Source organism: Saccostrea cucullata, unplaced genomic scaffold (assembly GCF_032062105.1).
Source record: "Saccostrea cucullata isolate Sc308-1 unplaced genomic scaffold, CSIRO_AGI_Scuc_v1 ctg5322, whole genome shotgun sequence".
NCBI classification, from domain to species: domain Eukaryota; kingdom Metazoa; phylum Mollusca; class Bivalvia; order Ostreida; family Ostreidae; genus Saccostrea; species Saccostrea cuccullata.
This window is the reverse complement of record NW_026930322.1, coordinates 1-23,954: the sequence shown is the minus strand read 5'-3', so window position 1 is coordinate 23,954 and position 23,954 is coordinate 1. Positions and strand designations below refer to the sequence as shown.

Below are 23,954 nucleotides of genomic sequence, written 5' to 3'. Positions count from 1 at the left end.
AGAGTTGTCGGTCCTTTGAATGAGACCTTAAAAACCAAGGTCCTGTGTCACGGCAGGCGTTGGTTCAATAAAGATCCCTCACTGATCAATGTCCCTGAGTACCGAATAAAGGTTAACAACTGAATCTCTTCACGGGGATTTGGAGACCTCTCTACATGAGTGAATTAATCAATCTTATCAAGTTGACTGTTGATAAGAGCATTCCTTATTGTATTGCACAAGATCTTCTGGCCTACGACATGGTCTAGTCATGTTTTTTGCTCAATCGTCAACTCGGTAGTGACTATCAAGATTTGCATATTCATATAAAAATCGATTGTATATGGATGACTTGCTCGCCACAACTGAAAGTTTACCAATCATTTATTTTTAGCTAACATGTATTTTAAAGCCTTTGTAGGAATACATCGTGCTCCCTAATTTAAAAGACCCCCCCCCCCCCCAACATAACATAACAGATAGAAAACACACATTGAATAAGATTACTCACTTTGAATAAATTACATTTACTTAATATTAATTATTTAATGAATTTACAAACAAATGTTTTCAATTATAAAAATGGCTATGACAAATTAACCATTTAGGTATGTACATAGCTATTGAATGTAAATAATGAAATAGATAACGCATAACATTTAATCTCATAACCATTAAGTATTAAGGTCATATCAGCTCGTTTGATAACGATATAGATATCCTCTGTAAACATTGTGTCCCGTGATTCAGACAGAGTACAGGTGAGAGGTACATGTAAGTTATGTGAATATAGATTTCTATATATAATGCATGTAATTTCTTTTCTCACATTGAGTTGTGAATATTATAAGCTTATCAAAATTTAACTTGTTTCAGACCTTGTTATATCATTTAATTTAAGGAATGAAGCTTATTTCAACTTATGTTATACGATATAACATAACTTTGGGCAGGTTACGTTTTATAAACCGTGAAGCGGTTTATAAAAAAGTTATTTTATATCGTATAACATAAGTTGAAATAAGCTTCATCTCTTATAATTTAATTTCAGTGTTAACAATGAAACAAGTTTTCCTCCTGAAAAATGCTTCAAATATATCATTTTTTGAAAGTAACGTCAAGCGGAGTAATACGTTTTTGACGTAACTCATTGTGACGAATGCAAGTTATGTTAGACAAAATATTATATGTTCCTCTGAATGATTCAACCAATGAAATTGCTTGATATAAGTGAAATTAAATTATTTCGACACATCTGCATGTCCCACCTTGAGGTTGTAAATTGTATCGTAACTTGGGAACAAATCTGCTATTCCATGGTGTTTTGAGAAATATTGTGGACATGAAATTTACAAACTCGAAGGGCATTAATGAATATGTAGATTTATGCGAAACGATAAATTTGCGGGTTTTAGGTAAGGTTTGCGTCTCCCTCCAATTCATATTTTTTTTTAAATCTGCACACAAGCTGTATATCAATTTATTCAAGAAAGTTAGCTTCATCATTTTATATGAATTTCAAAGAAATTGTCCGTCCCAGTTTTGAAATAAAAGACGCCAAATTTAACGTATTTCATATTTCACCTCGAATATTATTTTCATTGAAAAAATTGATTTATTTTATAAACTATCAAACTTAAATAATTAAAATGACCTGAATTAGTATAATTCATGTTTATATTATTTAAACTTTTAATTTTCCGTAATCAAAAATATGAAAATTTGGTTAAAAAAGTTCTCAATTTTCCTTGATAAAGTAAATCCGTTGTTATGGCAACAAAAATATAAAAATCAATATTTTCCATATTTACCGATTACATCAAAATCCATGAAGTTATTAATTTGATAATTTTCATTAAATTGAACTAAAAAATATATATGTCCATGGAAACACTGACTATATTATTGGTTTTGAACATAAAATCAAGCCCTTTTATACATTTTGAAAGACAACATTGATTTCACTTTCTCATGGTGTGCTCATCAGACTAAATGTTATTCATTATATTGTTTTAAGGCATAAATTGGCCATAAATATTCAAAATAACACTTCTTCTGTGCTACATGATGGTATGAAAATTTATTCCATGGGAGAACTCTAGTATTTATGGCAATCTTTACATCTGAATATTCTGATGAAATTGTCCATGAACTATACTGCAACACTTTTGAAGTATATGTGTATAAACATACTTCAGAACAAGTTGCAACTAAACCAATTAAAAGCCTATGAATTTGATCTCATGCTGATTTAGTCATTCCAACATGTATTAATTTCTAGATATCTTTGTATCAAAATGTCTGTATTCAGTGATGGCTGGTGACTTTGTCATTATACATTTATGCCATTCTTTGAGTGAAATGTTGTAAGCATTGTATCCACGAAGCTGCTGTTTTTATTATTAAATGATTCTTTTTCTTCGAAAAGTAGAAATGCTATCTTTAAATTAAATAAGTAATGTTTTTTACCTCTCTTGACCCAGGGTAAAATTATTGGGTCGGTAGGTGAGAAAATCTTCAACGTATTTAAAGGGGATAAGAGGAATAAAAAGAAAAAAAAAAATCGGTCCTTCATTAAAAAAAAGGTTTGAGTCTGGCCATTTCAGTCAGTCGGTCGGGAGAGGCTGGCAACATAACTTTCCTTTAAAAAATAGCCTAACCTATTTCTACACTTCATGGACATAAGATCAATCATTGATTAGACTGAGAATCTAAATTGAAATGTCTTAAAGTAAGAAAGTAAGTAAAAGATGGCCTAACCTATTTCTAAACTTCATAGACATTAGATCAATCATTTATTAGACTGAGAATCTAAATTGAAATGTCTGAAAGTAAGAACAAAAGAGATAAAATTCTAAGTGACATCAATTCATACTTTTATGAGTTAACAGAGTACTACTTATTTCAGGCAAATTCTGCAAAATGACATAACGTTACACTGTCATAAATATTTGTCAAGAACAGGAAAAAAGAAACAATGCTACAGTGACAGATATATCCCCTGGATATCCATAAAATAATACTTTAAATAAAACAAAACTTTCTAATTTATCAAACCAAACTAAAAAAAGAAAATTAAATGATTTTTTTTTCAAAATAAAACTACATGTATATATGAAAGATTTTAATTTTACTAGAGTATTAAACTGGTCTTATCATTCCTACTAAAATGAACAACATTACAACTTCCAAGTGTCATGTTTTATACTGTTTCAGTAGATATAATTATACATGTACATTTTAACTTTATGTACAAAACTCATTAGTTTTCAGAAATGCTTATTTGAGCATGTTAGGTCCTGGTGAGAACAAAATTTAATGAATAAAAATATTAATCTTAATTGTTCATGTATTAATTTCCTTGCAATTTTACAAACCCATTTTTAAAAAGAAACATGTTAAGTATAGACAAAAGTAACCTTCAATTAATACCTATGATGTATACATTCATTTTACTGAACACAAGTTCAAAGATGGACAAACAGAGCATGTACTGCAATTATCACAGACTCATTGTTTTCTTAATATATGGAAAAAAGCATGTAGATACTAGATAGGATGTTTTAAAAACATTAAATTTTCTTCTATACTATCTATAGACATATAAAAATATGCATTAGGTATAATAAGTCAAAATTCTTCTCCAAATCTCCATTGATATCGCCATATCTGGTTCAACACCTTAGCTTGATCCATCCAAATTTCTTTATATATCTGAGCTGATATAGGATGACCTCTAATTTTATTGATGGCACAAATCTTTTAAGGAAACACTGAAGTACTTTTTTTTTGTTCTTATCTATTCCAATTAATGACCCTTAATCTGAAATCATATGTGTTCATCTTTACAATAACATTTAAACTCAATGAAATGAATAAATTTCCAATATAATCAAAGAAGAATCAATATGGAACTATTGTAAAAATTACAGATTGAATTAGTTAAATTCATATGCTTGATAAAGAATGTTCTTTTCATGCACAATCTGTATCTCGTTTTTATTAATTAGAAAATGAGATATTAAAAAAATCAAACTTCATTTACAGAAGGAAACTTGAACAGTTGAATGCATGTTCCAATGTTACAAATAATAGGCCTAAAAACCAAGGGTTTTATTTTTCATAACTTCTTGAAAGACTGCTTTTTTTGCAATGTTGGTATATTGGTCACATCCTGATACCGTTTTTTCATCGCTTTCAAATCAGTAGTCAGTAGATCATTCATAACTTTCAGTTATTGTATTGCAATCGCAGTAATAAAAGACAAATACATATAATAAATAGTTAAATAATTACCTGATAAAAATACTATCAACAATCAAACTGTCATGATCATTGGACATGGTCAAATGCACCGCGACTTTTCTTCCCTGATCGGACTGCATGTAGCGTAACACTTTACAAGATACTCTCGGGTCTTTTCTTTTTTCTTTCCCATCGTCACTTAAAATATTAGTTAAGTGGTGAAGCGAGAAACACACAATGTTCAATTATTTGCATCAATGACTTTCTTCTGACTGGAATGACCGTGCAACTTTCCACGTTCCGTATTGAAAAAAAAAAAACAAGTCTTCCTTTATTGGTTTATCCACGAGCATCACGCTAAACTCAAAGGCTTCTAAGATTCCTATGCTTCGAATTGTTATAAGATTTTCTCCTGAAAATGTCCTTTGTGTTTAGTCCTAACAGGAAGTGACAACAAACATCAAGTATGACAGAGGATATTCGTTACCGAGTGAATACTTAGCATCGCTGGTTTAAATTCACCTGTTTCAAACGCTTTGGTGATTCGTAAGAGTTATCTCCCTGTAATTGCAAACCTTACCTTAACTTCTTGTCAAGTTAGGGAAATGCTAGTCTTGAAGCATCAAAATAAAAAAACAAAGCACTGGAAGCATCAAAATTAAGAACAAAGCATTCTAAAAGTCATACAAAAATTAGAATATAGTTAAGTAATGAATGTAATTTTGATATAAAAAATATATAAGCTTAGTGTACATCACTTCAGTTACATGATAGTCGAAAAGAAATCGAAATATTTTAAACAAAGATAAAAAATAACCATAGGAAAGCAGAACAAAAAGTTCAAACGCAGGTACAAGTATGAAGGATTTTTTGAGAAAACATAATAAATCATTTTCATTATACTTCAAGAAGAACGGTAAGCGTATATTAAATAATTCTCTGTCCATTGAAGATTTTTTTTGAACATTTTAAACATTTATTATCTTCAACTAATATTGTGTATTTGATAATGATAGCGATTCGGGTTTAGATACATCATACGAAAACTTACATAAAGTAATCTGAGAGAAGGTGAATAAACATCTTAAAAGCTGTGAGGAAGATTATATTCAAAATGAGGTTTTCATAGTCTGTGAAATAAATCCAGTTTCACTTACACTATTCAATAACATGATGATATTTTTGGAAGCTGGTCCTATTTTGAATCTTGGACGAAAGGGTTTATTGTCCGAAAGAAGGGGATACTAGTGATACAAAAAGTATAGAAGAATAACTGGACTGTTATTACTCTTTGGTAATTGCTAAAGTCCGTCCACTTCTTGTCATTCGACCAAATTGTCAGACATGATCAAAGTTAATAAACTCAAAGTTCTTTTTTTTTTAAATACTTTTGTATTATTGAAGTTAAAGACACCGTTTGTCAATAAAATAAGTAACAGTATTGAAATACGTGAAGATTGAAAAAAAAATCCGAATTTCCTCAGATTAATGCCATAATCAGAATGATTTTCAATTTATCAAATAGTTGAAAGTCGTACTAATAACAATTTGAATTTATTTCTTTTAACGTTCTTTGAAAAGCAGTGACACAAAGCTTTAATACAGAAAAAAAGAAGGAAAGGTATCAATATCAAGAGTAAAGAGACTGACAGACGTTACGTTCAAATTATAAGAAGAAATTATCCCCCCCCCCCCAAAAAAAGGAAAGACTTGTTAAATTTATTGTACATAAATAATAATGTATAAATATTTATTCTTTAAAGGAGAGGACATTCTAAGTTTTAAGAACTTGTGTCCAATCCTTTTGTTGTAGCATCTAAACAATAAAATACATTGTACATGTATGTTCAAACCAATTTATCTGAGTATAAGGTTATAGCGCAGTACCTTTATCTTTTACTTTTAAGAGGCAGTCCACCGAAAAACCAGGCAGTATTGTATTAATAGGCGGCACATCGAATGTGACGAATATTTGATATTTTATTGAAAACAATATCAATGTAGTCCAAATAAAATAATGTAATCGAAGATTTGTTTGAAAATTGCTTATTTAGTAAAATATCCTTTTGTTTCGTGTTTTTGAATTTCCCTATATAAACCATTGAATTTAGGTCAGAAACAAAGAACTGTGATTTCCAATACGTATTTAACAGGACTATAATTTATATTGAACTAAATCTAGAAATATTTTGTCTTTCAGTTTCAAAAATAAAATTGGTGGGCAAAACACTTTTGATAGTAATTTTCTGGCAAAATATATAGACGTTTTTTATGAAATTTTGCGATGTAAGAGTTATCTCCCATGGCATCGGAAAATCTGCTAAACACCTTACTATCGGAATCCTAGTGAAATATTTAGAATATATACACAAAAGAAAATCAATAGACAAAAAATAGCTACTTTATTTGCAAAATAAAATTCATTTTCTCCTCCAAACGTTATATTTAGATTAAAATTGGCAGTATTATTCAGGTTGAATCCAAGTTTCCATTGATGTATCAGTGACGTCATATACCTGACTAATATTGCGTCACATTTAAATAGTTACGAGTTTTCCACAGAAGTTTGTACAAAAGCGAAAAGAAACAAAAATTAAAAATAAATAATTTATCTTTTTCTGTTCAATTACTCTTCAGAGTGCATTAACTTAAATGTTAAATAATCATATATTTTTATATAAAATGTATTTTATTCTTCTGATTATCAAGGAAAGATGAAATTCAACGGAGTTGAGATGTTTATTTCATGAAATTTGTAAAAAAAAATAATGATTAAAAAAATAAAATAAAAATAAAAATAAAATAAAAAAAACACCTTAATTACATTTATCTATGCAATTAAACCAAAATAAACGATCAGCAGACTATTAGAAATATTTTATTAAAAAAGTGAAAAATAAGATTAAAATATATTTATGGAGAAAATTACTGTTGAACTCCCAACTTCAATTTGGCACTAAAACGGAAGATTTTATGGAGGTATTTTTTGTTTTGTATTGTTTTTTTTTTTTGTTTTGTGTTTTTTTTTGTTTGTTAAATTTGGTGATTGAAATTACTCATATTCAATATGGAGTTGAACATATGACTATGTTGGCCAATTCAAAAATGTTTTCACATTAATGAAACCGGTTTTTGTTTTTTTTTAAGATGCCGCCCCCCCCCCCCCCCCCGGCTTTTTGCTTATGGGCTCTTTAATAATATAACTACATATGAAATAACTTGTTTTCTTATTCATATAAAAATGTGTGATAATTTTATGCATAAACGCCTTCGGTGTTTATGCAAATTATCACGCAAGCCAATCCATTGATCACTTCATGAATTCGAAAAATAAGACAGTTATTCCTTAATTAAATTTCATAAAAGATGAAAATATAGGAGAAAAGGTTTTTTATAAATGACAAGTTTAAAAAACTTGAATAAAGCCGAAACTGTGTACATAAAAATATTTTCGTGCAAGTAAAATTTCGCCATTGATAGAATTTAATAACTCTTTAATTCCTGAGAAAATTAAAAAAAAAATTACTTGGAAATAAGATATTAAATAAAGATAAGATGTCTGCTCTCAGTCGTTGCATAATGCATGTACAAATACTTGTTTTTTTTAATACCGAGTATCAAGAAATCAAACAGATGTTATTTATGATTGTAATGTTCATGTACGTAAAAGACACTAGTATTTTAAATACATTCTATATACATTTGAATCTATGGATAAAATAATTTTAAAACAGTTGACTGACTGAACAGAAACAAAGACAATCATATTTTTCTGATAAATTGAATGAAGAACCAAATAATAAATATAATAAGGAATAATTTTAGTTTAACAGGTCGGTGAAAATACTCGAAATCGGGTATTATCCGTGAAATCGCGTATAATACTCGATATTAGGGTAGCAACGGCGCATTATGCCAGTTACTGTTACGTGTACATCAGTGTCTTTTAATTTTTATTAAACCTATTTCAATTCGGTTGTCAAATAAGTTTAAAATCATACGACAAACACCGCTGGGATAACAAAGAGGACACAATGGCGTTATTATTTTTCAATTTAATTTCTAAAAACAAATAACTACACTTCATTTGTCTATATTTCCCATTAAAGTATTCCATATACTTAATTTTCTAATTTGTGCACTATTCACAAAATGTGAAACTTTAAAGAAATTAAACGACTTATGCCGTGTTATGTATTTTACTGGAAAATGTATGGCGTCCCTTTCACGTGAAATATAAATTATTCCTAACAGTTAGAGAGTACAGTAAAAGCGAGTCATAATTGTATATCTCTGTCATAATAGAATACCAACGTTATTATAAAGAAGAAAATAAAATAAGATTAAATAAATACCCACGGGAAAACAGGTTGAAAATAGCTAATTGAAGATGAGTATCTTTTTTATGTCAATTTAGCATGGAAAGTTTTATTCAAAGACACTGTAAATTTTTTGGTTGCATTTTAATCGATACAAGATATGCTAATTTACCTTTATTTCATGCATTTGTGTGAAAATTGAGAGCGTGAAGTCATATGAACAGGATTTTCTTATTTGGGGGGGGGGGGTTATTAAAAGTCAAATGTGTACATCTTTTCATGAGCTTATAATACATTGAAATTCTCAATATAGATCGAGGTACAGTCATTTTGAAATATGAATTACATAGTCAAGTTTTCACATTTCTAATAGTTTTTACGTTTATGACCATGTTAGTGAACAAACTGAAATAATGGAGTGTTCAATTGGAAACTATTGTCTTCCTTTTTAGGAATATAATTCCTCATCATTAAAATTTCATAAAAATTGAAGCCACGTCCTTTCTTTTTTACACAGGGTAAAAAAGAATAGACAGAATAAATTTTACCTCTTTACCTTCTATATTTTTATTATATCGCTATCTTATACCTCATTGTAATATGCTAATACAACGCACTATCTGATTGGTTCTAGACAATATGTCACAATTTTCTTTTAGTTATTTTATCTATGCTACTTATTACTCATGGCAATAACTTTCGTAATACTCATCTAAAATGAAAAAAATGTGTTTAAAAAAATAAACATGAATTCTAGTTACTTGTAGTCTCATATTGTGTTAGAAAATAAGAGGTTTCTTTTTGTTTACCTATATGATTTTTATTCTTCCCTTCAATTAAAAATATATTATTTTATAACCGAGTTTAACCGACCGTGACATTCAAAGAGAGATCTCTTGGACACATGTAGAACATAGTCGAAGTTGTTTTGTCAGAGGTGGTCAATAAGCCTTTACCCCCCCCCCCCCCCCCCCCCCCGCTTTGAAGTCACTAAGAAATGGTAAAATATTGATGACTAAGCGAAATTAAACGATCAACTATTATGTTCTAATAAGCTGTATTCCTGAAACTATCACTGTCTCTGCTAAAATGTTGAATACATATTATGCAAATATGTATGAATGATAAAAAAAATATTTTAATAAAAAAGAGAAAGGGGGTTTTTAGCCAAAATCTTAGACATTTTTATCATTACATTATTTATACATTCATAAATAAATTTGATTTTATGCACAAGATAAATGTGAAAGTAATTAATGACGCTTAATTAGATACGATATACAATCCCTTGTTTATACATGGCATCATATCTTGTGTATGAAATGTGTATCCGTATAATTTGATTTATTTACAAATTGTTCATGTTTGTCGTGTTGATGTGGAATTATTATAAACTCCCAAATTCTGATACTTTACAATTCTGTTGTGTTGGGAATGACCATTAGGAAGATGCTTATACTTTCAACATTATGAAAAATACAAAGCAAATCGAACGCCTTTTTGTGTGCATATCATGAAATGTACTGACCTCCACGGGTATTTGTTATCCTGAGCGCATTAATCTTGACGCCCAAAATCTTACTTGGCTAGTGATACCTTTAGAAAACATTTGTATCTAGATAAAAATTAACTTGGCAACCATTGCATTGTTTAAGTTTTATCAGGTAATTACACCTCCTATACCCGATATACCCTATAACGATACCCTAATATCGAGTATAATACGCGATTTCACGGAAAATACCCGATTTCGAGTATTCTCTCCTGATTGAAAATATTGCAAAATGTTTACAGTTATAAATCTAAAGACAACTGCCACCTATAAGACATGTAAAAAAATATATCAAGTGTATTTTTGACCATATTACAACAAAATAGCCAAATTTAACATTACAATTATAGTATTTTCTTCTTTATATAATTCTGGTCGGGATCGGTTTAATTGGGAACAATTGTAAAACATAGGTAAATTTGACTCCTTTTATTTCTCTCAATATACCAGTGCCCACTGATTTTATTGAGTGACTCAAAAGTTTGTACTTTGTATTCATAAACAAGCAAATTCAAAGAATTGTGGTCCCCCGCTTTCGGTGTCTTTGTTGGTGAGATGTTATTTTTTATGACATATTGTGTCTAATATGAACATCCTATCATATGTCATTTGTTAGAAATTATCATTGAAGTTGATTGTTTTGAAGGATGTAAACCCTAATCCTGACCGTTAAAAAGTTATGGCCAAAGTTAACGTTTTTTAAATGTAGGTCAACTCCAAGGTTAAGATCAAAGGGTCAAAGTTGTTGATGAAAGGTTTTCTCACAAGGATTACATATGTGAAGTATGAAAGCCCTAGCACTTACCGTTAAAAAATTGTGGTCAAGGTTAAAGTTTTTTTCATAAGTACGTAAATCTTTATGGTCAAGGTCAAAAGGTCAAAGTTGTTGATATCCAATGAAAGGACTTGCCACAAAGAATACATATGTGAAATATAAAATTCCTAGTAACTACAGTTCAAAAGTTGTGACCAAAGTTAAATTTTTTTTAAAGTAGTTAAAACTCCAATGTCAAGGTCAAAGGGTAAAAGTTGTTGGTATCCAATGAAAGGTCTTCTCAAAAGGATTACATATGTGAAGTACGAAAGCCCTAGCTCTCACTGTTAAAAGTTATGATCTAGGTTAAAGTTTTTTCATAAGTATGTAAATCTCCAAGGTCAAGGTCAAAAGGTCAAGATTGTTGGTATCCAATGAAATGTCTTGCAACAAAGAATACATATGTGAAATATAAAAGTCCTAGTATCTACCGTTTAAAAGGTCTACCGTTTAAAAGTTGTGATCAATGTTAAAGTTTTTTTAAAAAGTAGTTAAAACTCCAAGGTCAAGGTCAAAGGGTAAAAGTTCTGGGTATCCAATGAAAGTTCTTCTCACAAGGATTACATATGTGAAGTACAAAAGCCTTAGTCCTGACTATTTTAAAAGTTATGGTCAAGGTTAATGTTTTTTCATAAGTATGTAAATCTCCAAGGTCAAGGTCAAAAGGTCAGGGTTGTTGGTATTCGATGAAAGGTCTTGTCACAAACAATAAATTTGTGAAATATGAAAGTCCTAGTACCTTCCATTCAAAAGTTATGGCCAAAGTAAAAGTTTGGAATTTTTGTGTAAAAGTGGGTCAAACTCCAAGGTCAAGGTCAAAAGGTCAAATTTGGTGGTACCCAAAGAAAGGCCTTGTCACAAGGAATACACATGTGAAAGTCATAGCTCTACTAAATCAGAAGTTATGGGCAAGGTTAAAGTTTTTGTGACTGACAGACGGACAGACTGACAGACTTACGGACAAACGAATGAGATTTAATGTCCCCTCGCTTTCGCGAAAGCGGGGGACAAAAAAGTAAGAAAAAAAATCTGTCATTGTAATGCATTGGGTTTTATAATGTAATAAAAATTGGAAAATGAATTCGAAAAGTTACTTGGTAAACTCAATTTTGGACCACATAATTTTTCTAAAGATTGATTGATTGATTGATTGATTGTATACTGTTTAACGTCCCTCTCCAGAATATTTCACTGATATGGAGACGTCACCATTGCCGGTGAAGGGCTGCAAATTTAGGCCTTTGCTCGGCACTCAGGGCCTTTGAGCAGGGAGGGATCTTTATCGTGCCACACCTGCTGTGACACGGGGCCTCGGTTTATACGGTCTCATCCGAAGGAACGCCCCATTTAGTCGCCTTTTACGACAAGCAAGGGGGTACTGAGGACCTATCCTAACCCGGATCCCCACGGGGTATTTTTCTAAAGAAATATAAATTTGAGTCTTATTCATTAATAAAATTAAAGATAAGAGTCTATGGTATAAATAATATTGATACACACAACCAGGTTCTGTGTATCTGGTACATTTAAAACAAATTAAAAACGTAGTAATTTTTTTTAACCCCAATGTTGACCTTTTTGCACTTAAAATTGAGCACTTACCCCCCCCCCCCCCCCCCCCCCAAAAAAAAAAGCTAGTGGAACACTAATTTTTTTTTTGATGTTGTCATGTGTAGACACTTGCTTTTATAAGTCTACATGCAAAAAATAATAAAAATCCATGACATGCGATGTGCCATTCATTGCCTGGTTTTTTAGTGGACGGTATTTTAAATTGTCAAATTGATCTCAACAACATAATATATTGATAAAAAAATATTCAATTTTTGTTTTTTATTTTCAATATTCTATATTTTAGTACAAAATATTTGTCATTTTAATTAATTTCATAGTTTACATGTATTTTATTTCCCTCTTGTTAACATCTTTGGTCAAGATGTACCCAGGATCGAATTAAGAGCCAAATAATGTGTATTTTCTTTTCCAGATTCTGTTATTTAATCATTCAGTAATTCGTTGAAATGGATTGCATTCCTCGACTCTCATCAACGGCCTATGTGGGACTGTGTCGTGAACTAGGGAGTCCCACAGAGGTGCGGATCAGGAGAGAAGTGATGGACACTGAGGAGGCCGCGATGAAATCTTTGTTTATCATGATTGGATGTGACAAAATGAAGAGTGGGAGTAAACGTGAAGGATTTAGATTGAGTTTTTCAGATTACGATTTCATGTTATGGCCTCCAGACCACAAGGTAATCTGTGATCTCTCTCAGATCTGTCTTTACCGTATCCCACAACACACTGTGATTCTGATGGAGTGTGATGATCTACCACCGGGATTTACCAGACTTAATCTGCTGAGTCCCTCAAAAAATCCAAATATCAGATCATCCTGTGTATTTCGGAATGACGAAGTTAATATTTCAAGTGCATTATTCCGCTCTAGCCAATTGCAATATTTTAAGTCATGGTTTTTCCCATATGCCTTACATCATGGACCTTGTTCAACATGTGTTCTTGAAGATAATGAAGCAGACTTTGCATTTTGTTTCCAATCAAAACACTGGCCAATAAAAGCTTTACCAATGATACAGAGATGTCGTCAACAAGGTTGGCCATCCGAGACTGTTCTAATGGAAATAATAAGTGGGGGATTCCATGTTGTTCCTATAGGTAGCACACTTGAAAATGGAGAAGAATGGAGAATCTCATTCTCACAAGCTGAACAAAAACTTGTGTATTCAATGGATCACTGTCAGTTTTTGTGTTATGGTCTCTTCAAAATTTTTCTTAAAGAAGTAATTAATTTTCAAAATAATACGACTATTATATGTTCATATTACATAAAAACATGTATATTTTGGGTAATTCAGAATGAGCCTTCCTTGACTTGGACACCTGTTAACTTATTATCTTGCTTCTGGAAATGCTTTAAATTATTGTTATACTGGGTACGAGTCGGAGAATGTCCAAACTTTTTTATTCCGGAAAACAACATGTTTAGAGTGAAAGTTACTGGTTCTGTACAAGATGCATTATTCCGTCAGTTGTACGATTTGTATTGTAAGGGTATATCATGTTTACTATTGAGTGAAACAATCAGACCCTACCTCAGTCAGGCTATAGTAAACAGAAAATTAATAATATGTACAGAAGAGAACAGTTTAATATCTAGCACTGAGTTAGATTTTAGCTTTTTTAAAGAAGTAAAGGGACTAATTCATAAAAGTATTGATTCCATTGAGGAATTCAAAGTTTACATGAAATATATAAAAAAAATTATTACTGAAAATTTGACACCATATCAGACAGCTACATTGCAGTTAAGTACATCGGCTGTGTTACGGAGCATCGCCCTTTTGATTCAAAATAAAAACCACATACTAAAAAACTGCAATAAAATTCAATACAAATCTACTAAAGTATCCAATATATTGCTTCAATTATCATGCAAGTTTGGCTATGTGTCAGATTTTCTGTACCTTGCTGCGTACTTGTACAGAGATTGTAGGTTCGAACATTCACTTAATTGTTTAAGGAAAGCACAGGAGAGAATGTCACCACCATATTGTATGCGTGGTGGTAATATGAATGTATATATGTACATACAGTGCATGACTGGGATACCTCTGAGTAGAAAAATAAGGAGAGCTGTTATGGACAATATTAAGTTACAGAGTGATTACACTTATATTAATGAATTAGTGCTAGAGCAGAAGATCAGTAGGAAACATGGCATGCCGTCACTGGATATCCAACCTCCAGTGATGTTATACATGCTGTTTACACTGAATCACCACAGACTTGGTGACACAGTCAGGTCAAAAAAATCTCTACAGGATCTACAAAATTTGATGCTATATGCTGAAGGTTTTAATGTACCAAACTATCTCAGAGATATTTCGTGGCAAATCATGGGGATCTGTCAACAAAATTGTGGGGACTATTCAGGATCTTTTAGGTCGTATCAATATTCGTTTCAACAAGAACCATTTCATTTCATTCAGGAAGCGACATTGCTGAGAATGAACGCACTTCCTCATGGAGGGTTGTAAATTTTTCTACATATCAGTGTGTTTACCCATACTTAGTTTTTAATGTTCTGACACACTCTAGTTTTCCAAGTAAAAAATTAATTTGTATTTTTTTTGGTGTCTTCAGTTTGTCATATTTTTCTGTTTCCATGCTACCGAACACGTTTTATTGACTTCATTGTATGTGTTATGTTATTTCACGTAAGCATACTGATTTTGTTCCCGATTGAAAGCAATTGGTGATCATCTGATGATTAAGCCTTAGAAAAGGGTAAAAAGATCATCTTTATTACTCAGTACCTGACAATCAGACAATTTTGAGATCAGATTAATTTTGTTAGGTTACGTAATATATAATTGAATACTTACATATTCATTCTTTATTCATTATTACGAGAGTTGAATTCGATAGTAATATGATATTTGATTTGAGGTGTAATGTTCGGCATCAAATTGAGATAGTTTAAGGAGAGGGGTACAGTAGGCTGTACCTGCTGTCCAATTCATTTATTCATATTTATTGGTAAGTAAGAGATATTACGTTTTATTATTTGAAAGATGTCATCGAAAATATGTTAAATGATGACCGATTTATGAAACAATGAATAAATTAATAAATCTGTGATTTTTTTCACGCCAGATTTAATTATACATTCTGAAATTTCATAAAACAGTTTTCTATATATTGCATATACATTGGATGTTCAATGATTTGTAGTTTGATATGACTTTATATCCAATGAGTTATTTCGTTCTTATTTTTATACAAGTTTGATAGAATTTTTATCCGATTGCATATCATGGGGAATTCCTTTTATTCCATGTTTCATATACATGACCATCATTGTTAAAAACTATTTTAAAAAATGTCTAAAAAGGTTAAATGTAAAGTAAGTCTCTCTGTAAACCATAGAATTTACTCCCGGTCAAAGTGTTAGAATTTATTTATGCGGGTATCAATTAAGTTAGATCGAGGGTTTGCTATCGTCACAAAAGGATTCGACGTCGAAAACGTACCGCGTTTACAGTATCAAACTACAAACAAGCAAAAGATATCTTACGCAGTATGCAGTATGAAATGAAACATACATTACAGCTTGTTTGGTCTGTAAACATATTTATTTATATGTAATAACTAAGAAAGGATTTATCAATAATTAAATTAAGAGTTTTCTTTATATATTAGAACATGCATGGCTCAAATAAATTTTTGGAAATATTTGGAAGTTGTAAACCTTCTGTGATGGTCAAAATTCGGTCCTTCTGACACAATCCTTATCAATCTATATTATATTTTTCACTTCAAATTTCATTTTTTTGAAAAGTAAAAAAAATTAAAAACTACGCTGTGAAAATTATTCATTTTTCTCATTTTAACATGAACGAAGTTGTTATTTTCAAATTTTTTTAACAAACGTTTGTTTGTATCATCTGTCATTCATTTATTTAGGATATATTGTACAGATAAATGACTTCCATTTCGAATGCCTGGCATATGGGGATACAACAATCAAAAGGCTTTTTACTGAGAACGAAAATTGTTCCAATATCTCCGAGACACGGAGCAGGTCTCTATCAGTAGACTACATGCACAAGTGATTTTTTTGAATGTTTAAAACAAATTCAACAAGAAAGAACACCAATGGCATAAAAAAAATATTTGACTTTTATTACTTGTATTACGTGAACAACAGATGTTCTTGTAGAAATCCTGCATTTATATTGAGATACAAAAACCTAACATTTTGATGATATAAATTTAGATACTGAGATGTATTTTCTTCCTTTTTCTGTCACTAGAAGACTAGAGGATCTCACTACCAGTACCCCCTGGTACATCTGTATTTACTAGTTATTAAAATAGAATCCTGATTTCCGGATTAATGTTAAAATGTTTTAGTGTGTATTCTAGTTATATTACACGGAATACAACAGTAGTGGATTAATTTACAAGGAAAATTGAAAAAGAAATGTTTTTTCATGGTAGAAATGTTTGAAATGTTTTACTTTGAAAAAAAATAAAATGCTTGACACATTTGATTGAAAAAATTAAGAATAAATTGATTTAAATAAGAATAAAAAAAATAGTGTACATTAAAAGTATTTGTTATTTGAACAACTTAATGCGCGATAAACTATCGAAGCTACTATTATTTCTACTAAATGTAAAAAAAGCTAGGTTAATGATGTCGTAAGGCTTGATTGGTTGCATCAGAACAAAAAAGACTTATTCTAAGCGAGTTTCAGTTTCTATTTGAAAACTAACCATGTAATTACAGTCAATTCGTGAGGAAAATTTGATTAGGTATTAAAAAAACAAAAACAAAACAGATCTAAAAATAACCTTAACCTATTTTAAATTTCGCTTATTTAATCTGCCATTTTGGTTTGTAAGATAATTCGGTCTAACGCGCTTCGTACAAATGTCAACTCTTAGAGTTCTTACAAATGTAATAGAGGAGTTACAAATTATATTTTATCTAGATTTTTTGCAATTTATTTATATGAAAAGCTAAGAATTTAGAAAAATTAATCCAGAACCGAGCGCACTTTTTTGTGCGCAATAAATATACATTTTTTTTCAAAGGATTGCACTGTAGCTCTCCGGTCTGTCAACAGCTCGAAACATTTAGGATATATTGGACAGATTAATGACTTCCATTCCGAATGCCTGGTATATGTGGATACAACAATCAAGAGAATTTGACCGAAAACAAGAATTGTTCCAATATCTCCGAGACACGGTGCAGGTCTCTATCAGTAGACTACATGCACAAGTAAATTTTTGAATGTTTAAAAAAAATTCAACAAGGAAGAACATTAAAAGCATTAAGAAATATGTTTTTAATGTTGCTAGTATTAGGTGAACAACATAAGTTTGTGTAGATGATATATATATTTAGATACTGAGTTGTATTTTCTTCCTTAGAAATGTCTAACCCTCGGCCTGTCACCAGAAGACTAGAGGAATTCTCTACCAGTAACCCCTGGTACTTCTGTTTTATCAGTTATAAAAATAAAATCCTGACTTCCTGATTAATGTTAAGATGTTTTAGTATGTATTCTGATAATATTCCTTGGAAAACAACAGAAGTGGATTTATTTACAAGGAGAATTAAAAAAAAAGTTTTTCTTGGTAAAAATATTTGACATCTTTTTTCTTTGAAAATAATCAAATGCTTGAAACATTTGTTTTAAAAACTGAATTATAAATTGGTAAGAAAATTAAAAAAAAGTGAACATAAAGAGAACAGGACATTTGACCAACTTAGAGCGCAATAATTTATCGTAGCAATTTTTATTTCTACTAAATGCAGAAAAAAAGTTAATGTTGTCTAATTTAAGGTTTGATTGATTGCATCAGAACAAATTTGAATTATTCTAAGTTAGTTAAAGTTTCTAGTTGAAAACTAAGCATATCATTACATTAAATTCGCGAGAAGTGGTTAATCAGGTATCTTAATAACAGATCTTAACAAGGTATCTTAATAACAGATCTTAACATAACCTTTATCTATTGTAAATGTTTATTGATAGCCTAGTAGCTTCCCCACCCCATACACACTGTTTGTTGTAACATCGGACTTCAGTAATGCATACATAATTTAGGTTTCAAAAGGAGTAGTATTTTCCGAATACTTTTTTTTTTTGTTTGTGAATGTGTTTGCAGGAAAGTTGTCAATTCTTTTTATGGAGATACGCAACTTACCAGGTTGGTATGAAAATAATCAATTGACATGATTTCTTGAGGATTCTAATGAAAATCTATAAAAATACTAGACATATGTTCTAGATGTTTCCTTCATCAAATATTGTTTTAGAAGAAGTGTTAAACACCATATACAGACATAAAAAAATTGCACACAATTTTGTTGAGAATTGGAACTTTTCAACTCCATGGAAAAAAGACAAAAAAAAAATCACATTACAATGCATATGTCCTGAAGGTTGCCTCCCACCTTTCTTTCAAAAATGACAATGATTGACTGAATAAAGGCACGATAAATACAAATGAATGTGAATCACGTGTTTGACAGATCAATTTCTGTACAAGTAATTAACAAAAGTAATGAAAGTCTTTTTTGTTGCATAAATCAATTCATCGTATCTTACTCTAAATGAAAATTGATTGTTGCAACAGGGATATTACTGAAGTAGCAACAAATAAATGATACCTGGAACTAGCTGCAGAATTGTAGCGTTATGGTTCTATATATTTAGTATTTGACCATACTGCTACAGATCCAGTAATGCAAAAAATATGCAATTTACGGCGCAAGAATATTTGCGAAAATTTTTTGAGAATTTTCCACTTTCCGACATTGGTAAATCGTCTATTTTTCCCTGCATAATTCGAAGCACATTTTCAAATAAATCAGTAATCTGTATATTTTATATACTTAACAAACCCTATATAGTCGTCTCTACAAGCTATACACTTGCTTGAATTAGGATTTTCTGCAATCCCTCAGACAATTCAAATCAGGCCAGTGTATCGCCTGTAGACTACTAAGGGTTGGGAGGAGGATACAATAAACAAAGTGTTAAGTTTAAGAATATACAGTATCTGGAATAAGGGGGTGAAAGGTATAGATGATTTACCCAAGTTGAAAAAAGTAGAAATTCACCCAGACAGTGTGCAAATAATCTTTCACCGTTAATTGCACATTTTTGGCATTATAATGAGAGTTAATCTAAAGTGATATTACTTTTAATTCGTGTATAAATAAGTTAACAAAATAGATGATATTAGACACTAAAAAAAACTAAAAAGGTTTGTATGATGTAAATGTAGAATGAACAATGAAATGTGCTTTTAATTACATTGAAAAGTTGTAGAAGATTTGCCTCTGCTTGTTTTCATAAATTTCTTTGTTTTTTAAAAAGTTTTAAATATGATAAATTTAATTAAATATGTACATTTTTTTGTATAATTTTGCTTCTCATACATGAATAGCAAGGTGATAAATCTTCTTCAATATAATTCCTCGCACAAATGACATCAGATTCAAACTAAGAATTATTCAATTCTAAAAATTTATTTTTACTCCTTTTATGAGCCATTTTAAACAGGAAGCACAAAGGAGATATAAAACCCCCGGTGGCTTAGTTTCTGAATTCACTTTTTTTCCTGGATGTATGATCGGATATTTGATCATATTGCTCAAAGTAAGAATTTATACAACCGTTATATTATCCCCTATAAAATCAATGCATGTAGCCTGTGAATTATTAGCTTCCATGAGTGTAATACAAAGGGATAGTTATGATGCAACATTAAGATGGTATTTCGGGTTTCTTTTTTTTTTTTTTTACACATGTATATTTAGATATTTAGTGAGCTTTTCAGATTAAATTTTGTTCGGCGTCCATCTGTAGTCTTTGAACATCATAGAATTCTCAAGAATCAATTTCCCAATAAAAAAATATCAAACTTACGGTAAATATCAATGAGTGAAAGGAATTCTTCGAAGTTGAAATATAAGTAATTAGCGAAAACTAAATGGTATTTTTTAAAATCTTCTGACGGAGAACCGATGTGGAGACATCAAAGGTATAGTAGATTCAAAATTTTCAAAACAAGATCCTTCATGGTAAGGTGGTCCAAAATAGGCAGCCAGAGTATGGATCGGAATATACAGGGATAAATCTTTAAATTGCTGATAAAAAGAATATAAATTAAGATATGTCATATTCATAGTTTAGTGTTTTTGTGCAGATTATTCATAACCCCCGAAGATAGAATTGGGTAATCAAAGTTTAGAAAGAGGTATAAAGGAAAAATTTAAATATTTTTCTTCATAGAACCACCGGGCCAGAAGATTAAAAAAATATGAAAAGAATGTAAAAACTTTGTTTTATAATGTAGATTAAGGAGGATCTCTACACCTGTGAAGTATAATTGATTTTTTATTGCATTCATTTGTATTTATAATAGGCTCAATATGATGAAATAATGTTCAAAAGTATTTCTCTCTTTTTTTGAAATTTTTAAAATATATAAATGTTTTTCTTAAAACCCCTTTATTCTATATTTTTAAAAGTTTAGTGCTTCAAATTTCCATTCAAAGGTCAATGTTATAACATATTGAAATCAAAACCAACAAAGTTTAAAAAATGTACCTGTTAATTTCTATTCAAATCTTCAAAAACAGACAAAAGAAAAACTAAAACAGCAATCTCTTGAGAATAGCTGGTTCGATTTCCTCCAATATTTGAAAATAAATAAAGTATCAAAGGGTTGAAATGACTAAAAAAGTAATTGAATGAAATTGAAAAACTGGCAGAAGTTTAAAACATCACAGAAATTCAGGTGTGAAAGATTCGTTTCAAGAGTTGGCTGAAATTCCTTGGTACTATTTTCCCATATACTTCAGTTTAATTCTCCTAAAACTTTCACAGTATTGGAGCCATGAAATTCACAATTTTGGAAGAGGCACTCTTGCTCATCATAACTATGTACTTAATTTATTTAATATCTAGGAGGAGAGGAGAAGATTTTCAAAGAATTAATGCATTTTTAATATATAATCGATAGAGCCCCGCCCTAACAACAGAACCGCTGACCCTGGGGCTATAAAATTCACAATTTTGGAAAAGGCACTTGGCACTCTTGCTCATCATAACTTTGTACTTAGTTATAGTTTATCTAATACCCAGGAAGAAGATTTTCAAAGAAGTAAATAAATGCATTTTCACTATATAATCAATAGAGCCCCGCCCTAAGACTAGAACTCCTGACCCTGGGGCCATAAAATTCACAATTCTGAAAGAGACTCGCTTGCTCATCATAACTACATGTATGTACTTATTTAGTTTATTTAATACCCAGAAGCAGAGAAGAAGATTTTTTAAAGATGAATGCAATGTAATCAATAGAGCCTCACCCTAACACCAGAACCCCTGACCCTGGGGCCATAAAATTCACAATTTTGAAAGAGACACTCGTACTCATCATAACTATGTACTTTGTTAGTTTATTTAATACCCAGGAGCAGAAAAGGAAGATTTGCTGTTATCGTTTCAGTATTTTTAACATGTGATGCTTTTCATACTGTGTGTTAATTGTTCTATCGAATATGTTTACAGGGTTTGGGAGATGGTACGCTTTACCTTTTCTTTTAACTGTTTTTGCATACGGAACAGCCATACCGTGCTGGTCTACCCACGATTGTTTACATTTCAATCGTGCAATGTAGTCTTGAACTGAATGCATTCAAAATGTTATATATCCTGAAAACTTGTTTATTACAGGAAATAAATTAATTGACGTAAGGAAATTTATTACCTTATTTTTTTACTTTGTTTTTGGTGAAAAAATATATTTATCAATTTCTACTTGAACTTAAAAAAATCGTGATTCGAACACTCGCGACAAATAACTCAGTGCTTCAACACAACGCTATGACCACTGAGCCTTGATGTCGCACATATATTGCCCTTTAGATAAAAAAGTTCTATATGTATAGCAAGCACACAATTGGACTTGGATTTTTTGAAAATATGTTCCGAAATTTAAGTAGGAAAACAAACTTTTTTATAAAGAGTGGGTCTTCGTACCATTTTTTTTTTTTCAAAATGGTTAGAGATACATCCTTCCATACCCTTTCAATATTTGTTTACGAAAAAATGGTACAAAGACCAACTCTATATAAAAAACACAATTTTAACATTCAATTTCTATTATTTTCTAGGTTACTAATGCTTGTTACCATTTTGGTGGGTTAATTACAAATCAATTTCTAGGTCATTTGATTCAGATTTTATCTTAACTGTAGGCAGAGGATTATAAATAACTCTCATATTTAACAGAAAGTGGAATTTCTAAGAATTTTAAAATTCGATATTTTACTTGCCTTTGCGTAGGCATACGACTCGCCTTATCCTGCAAGATTCTTTTTTTTAATTTTCATTATCGACATTATTTTGTTTTCATTTCAAGAATTTACCCGTGTGGCAATTTTATGTTTTCCAAGAAAGTAAAATGGAATTTTTAAATTACTTATTTCAAAATATTGATTAAAAATATACAAATTCCTCTATTATACATATATAATATATGCATAGGTGAATAGGTTCAATGAGCATACGACTTTTAACCACATTTATTGTGCACTTAATTAAATGACTGTGACAACACCAAACTTATGTCCAAGACACTTAATGTACTCTTATCCAGTTTTTACTTCGGTTGATAACGTATATATATATATATATATATATATATATATATATATATATATATATATATATATATATATATATATATATATATATATATATATATATATATATATATATATATATATATATATATATATATATATATATATATATATATATATATATATATATATATATATATATATATTACACTGCTCTACACAGAACTATATCATTTTTCTGTTTCACATCTGCGCAGAGTAAACTTTGAGTAAATCGCTCAAATTTTAGTGTTGATAATTTTTTTTTCTTTCCATATTCAAAGTCGCTTCATTGATCAATTTACAAAACTCAAATATTTGATTTCAATGATTTATTTATGATTTATTCCTTTATACTTTTCATTGGTAAAGTCTTAACATCTATTATTGAAGGTACTATCTAAAAATGAAACTACCAAAAAATGTCGGATATAAACACTAAAAACTGTCGCAAATGAAAAGTTGATAATTACATAAAAAAAAAGAAAATAAAAATCTGTAAATGAAATGCAGCCCCCAGGTACCCACTTGTCGTATTTTACCATATTTGTTTCAGATACCATTATTTATTGCAAAGGTGTACATGTACATGACTTGTATATACTTAAATGAGCTCGATGCACTTGAAAGAATCTTCGTATGGTTGTCAACTCGTACTCCTCCCTATATTGGGGATACATGGACTCAACGGAAAGGTTTAAAAATCAAAAGTAGAAATAAACACAATGAAAAGAAGTGGTATCAGTATATATGCTGAATAACTTTGATAGATGATATAATCAATAAATATTTCACAATGATTTTTGA

General features: G+C 30.3%; 1 protein-coding gene across 1 annotated transcript; it reads left to right on the top strand.

Annotated features, from left to right (window-relative positions):
- The first annotated feature begins 741 nt into the window (after window positions 1–741).
- LOC134283745 (uncharacterized) lies at window positions 742–14,964 on the top strand. The gene is made up of 2 exons (XM_062766222.1): window positions 742–753; window positions 12,897–14,964. Exon 2 carries the CDS (start codon window positions 12,931–12,933, stop codon window positions 14,962–14,964), a length of 2,034 nt encoding a protein of 677 aa, XP_062622206.1. The 5' UTR covers window positions 742–753; window positions 12,897–12,930.
- The last annotated feature ends 8,990 nt before the right edge of the window (window positions 14,965–23,954 follow it).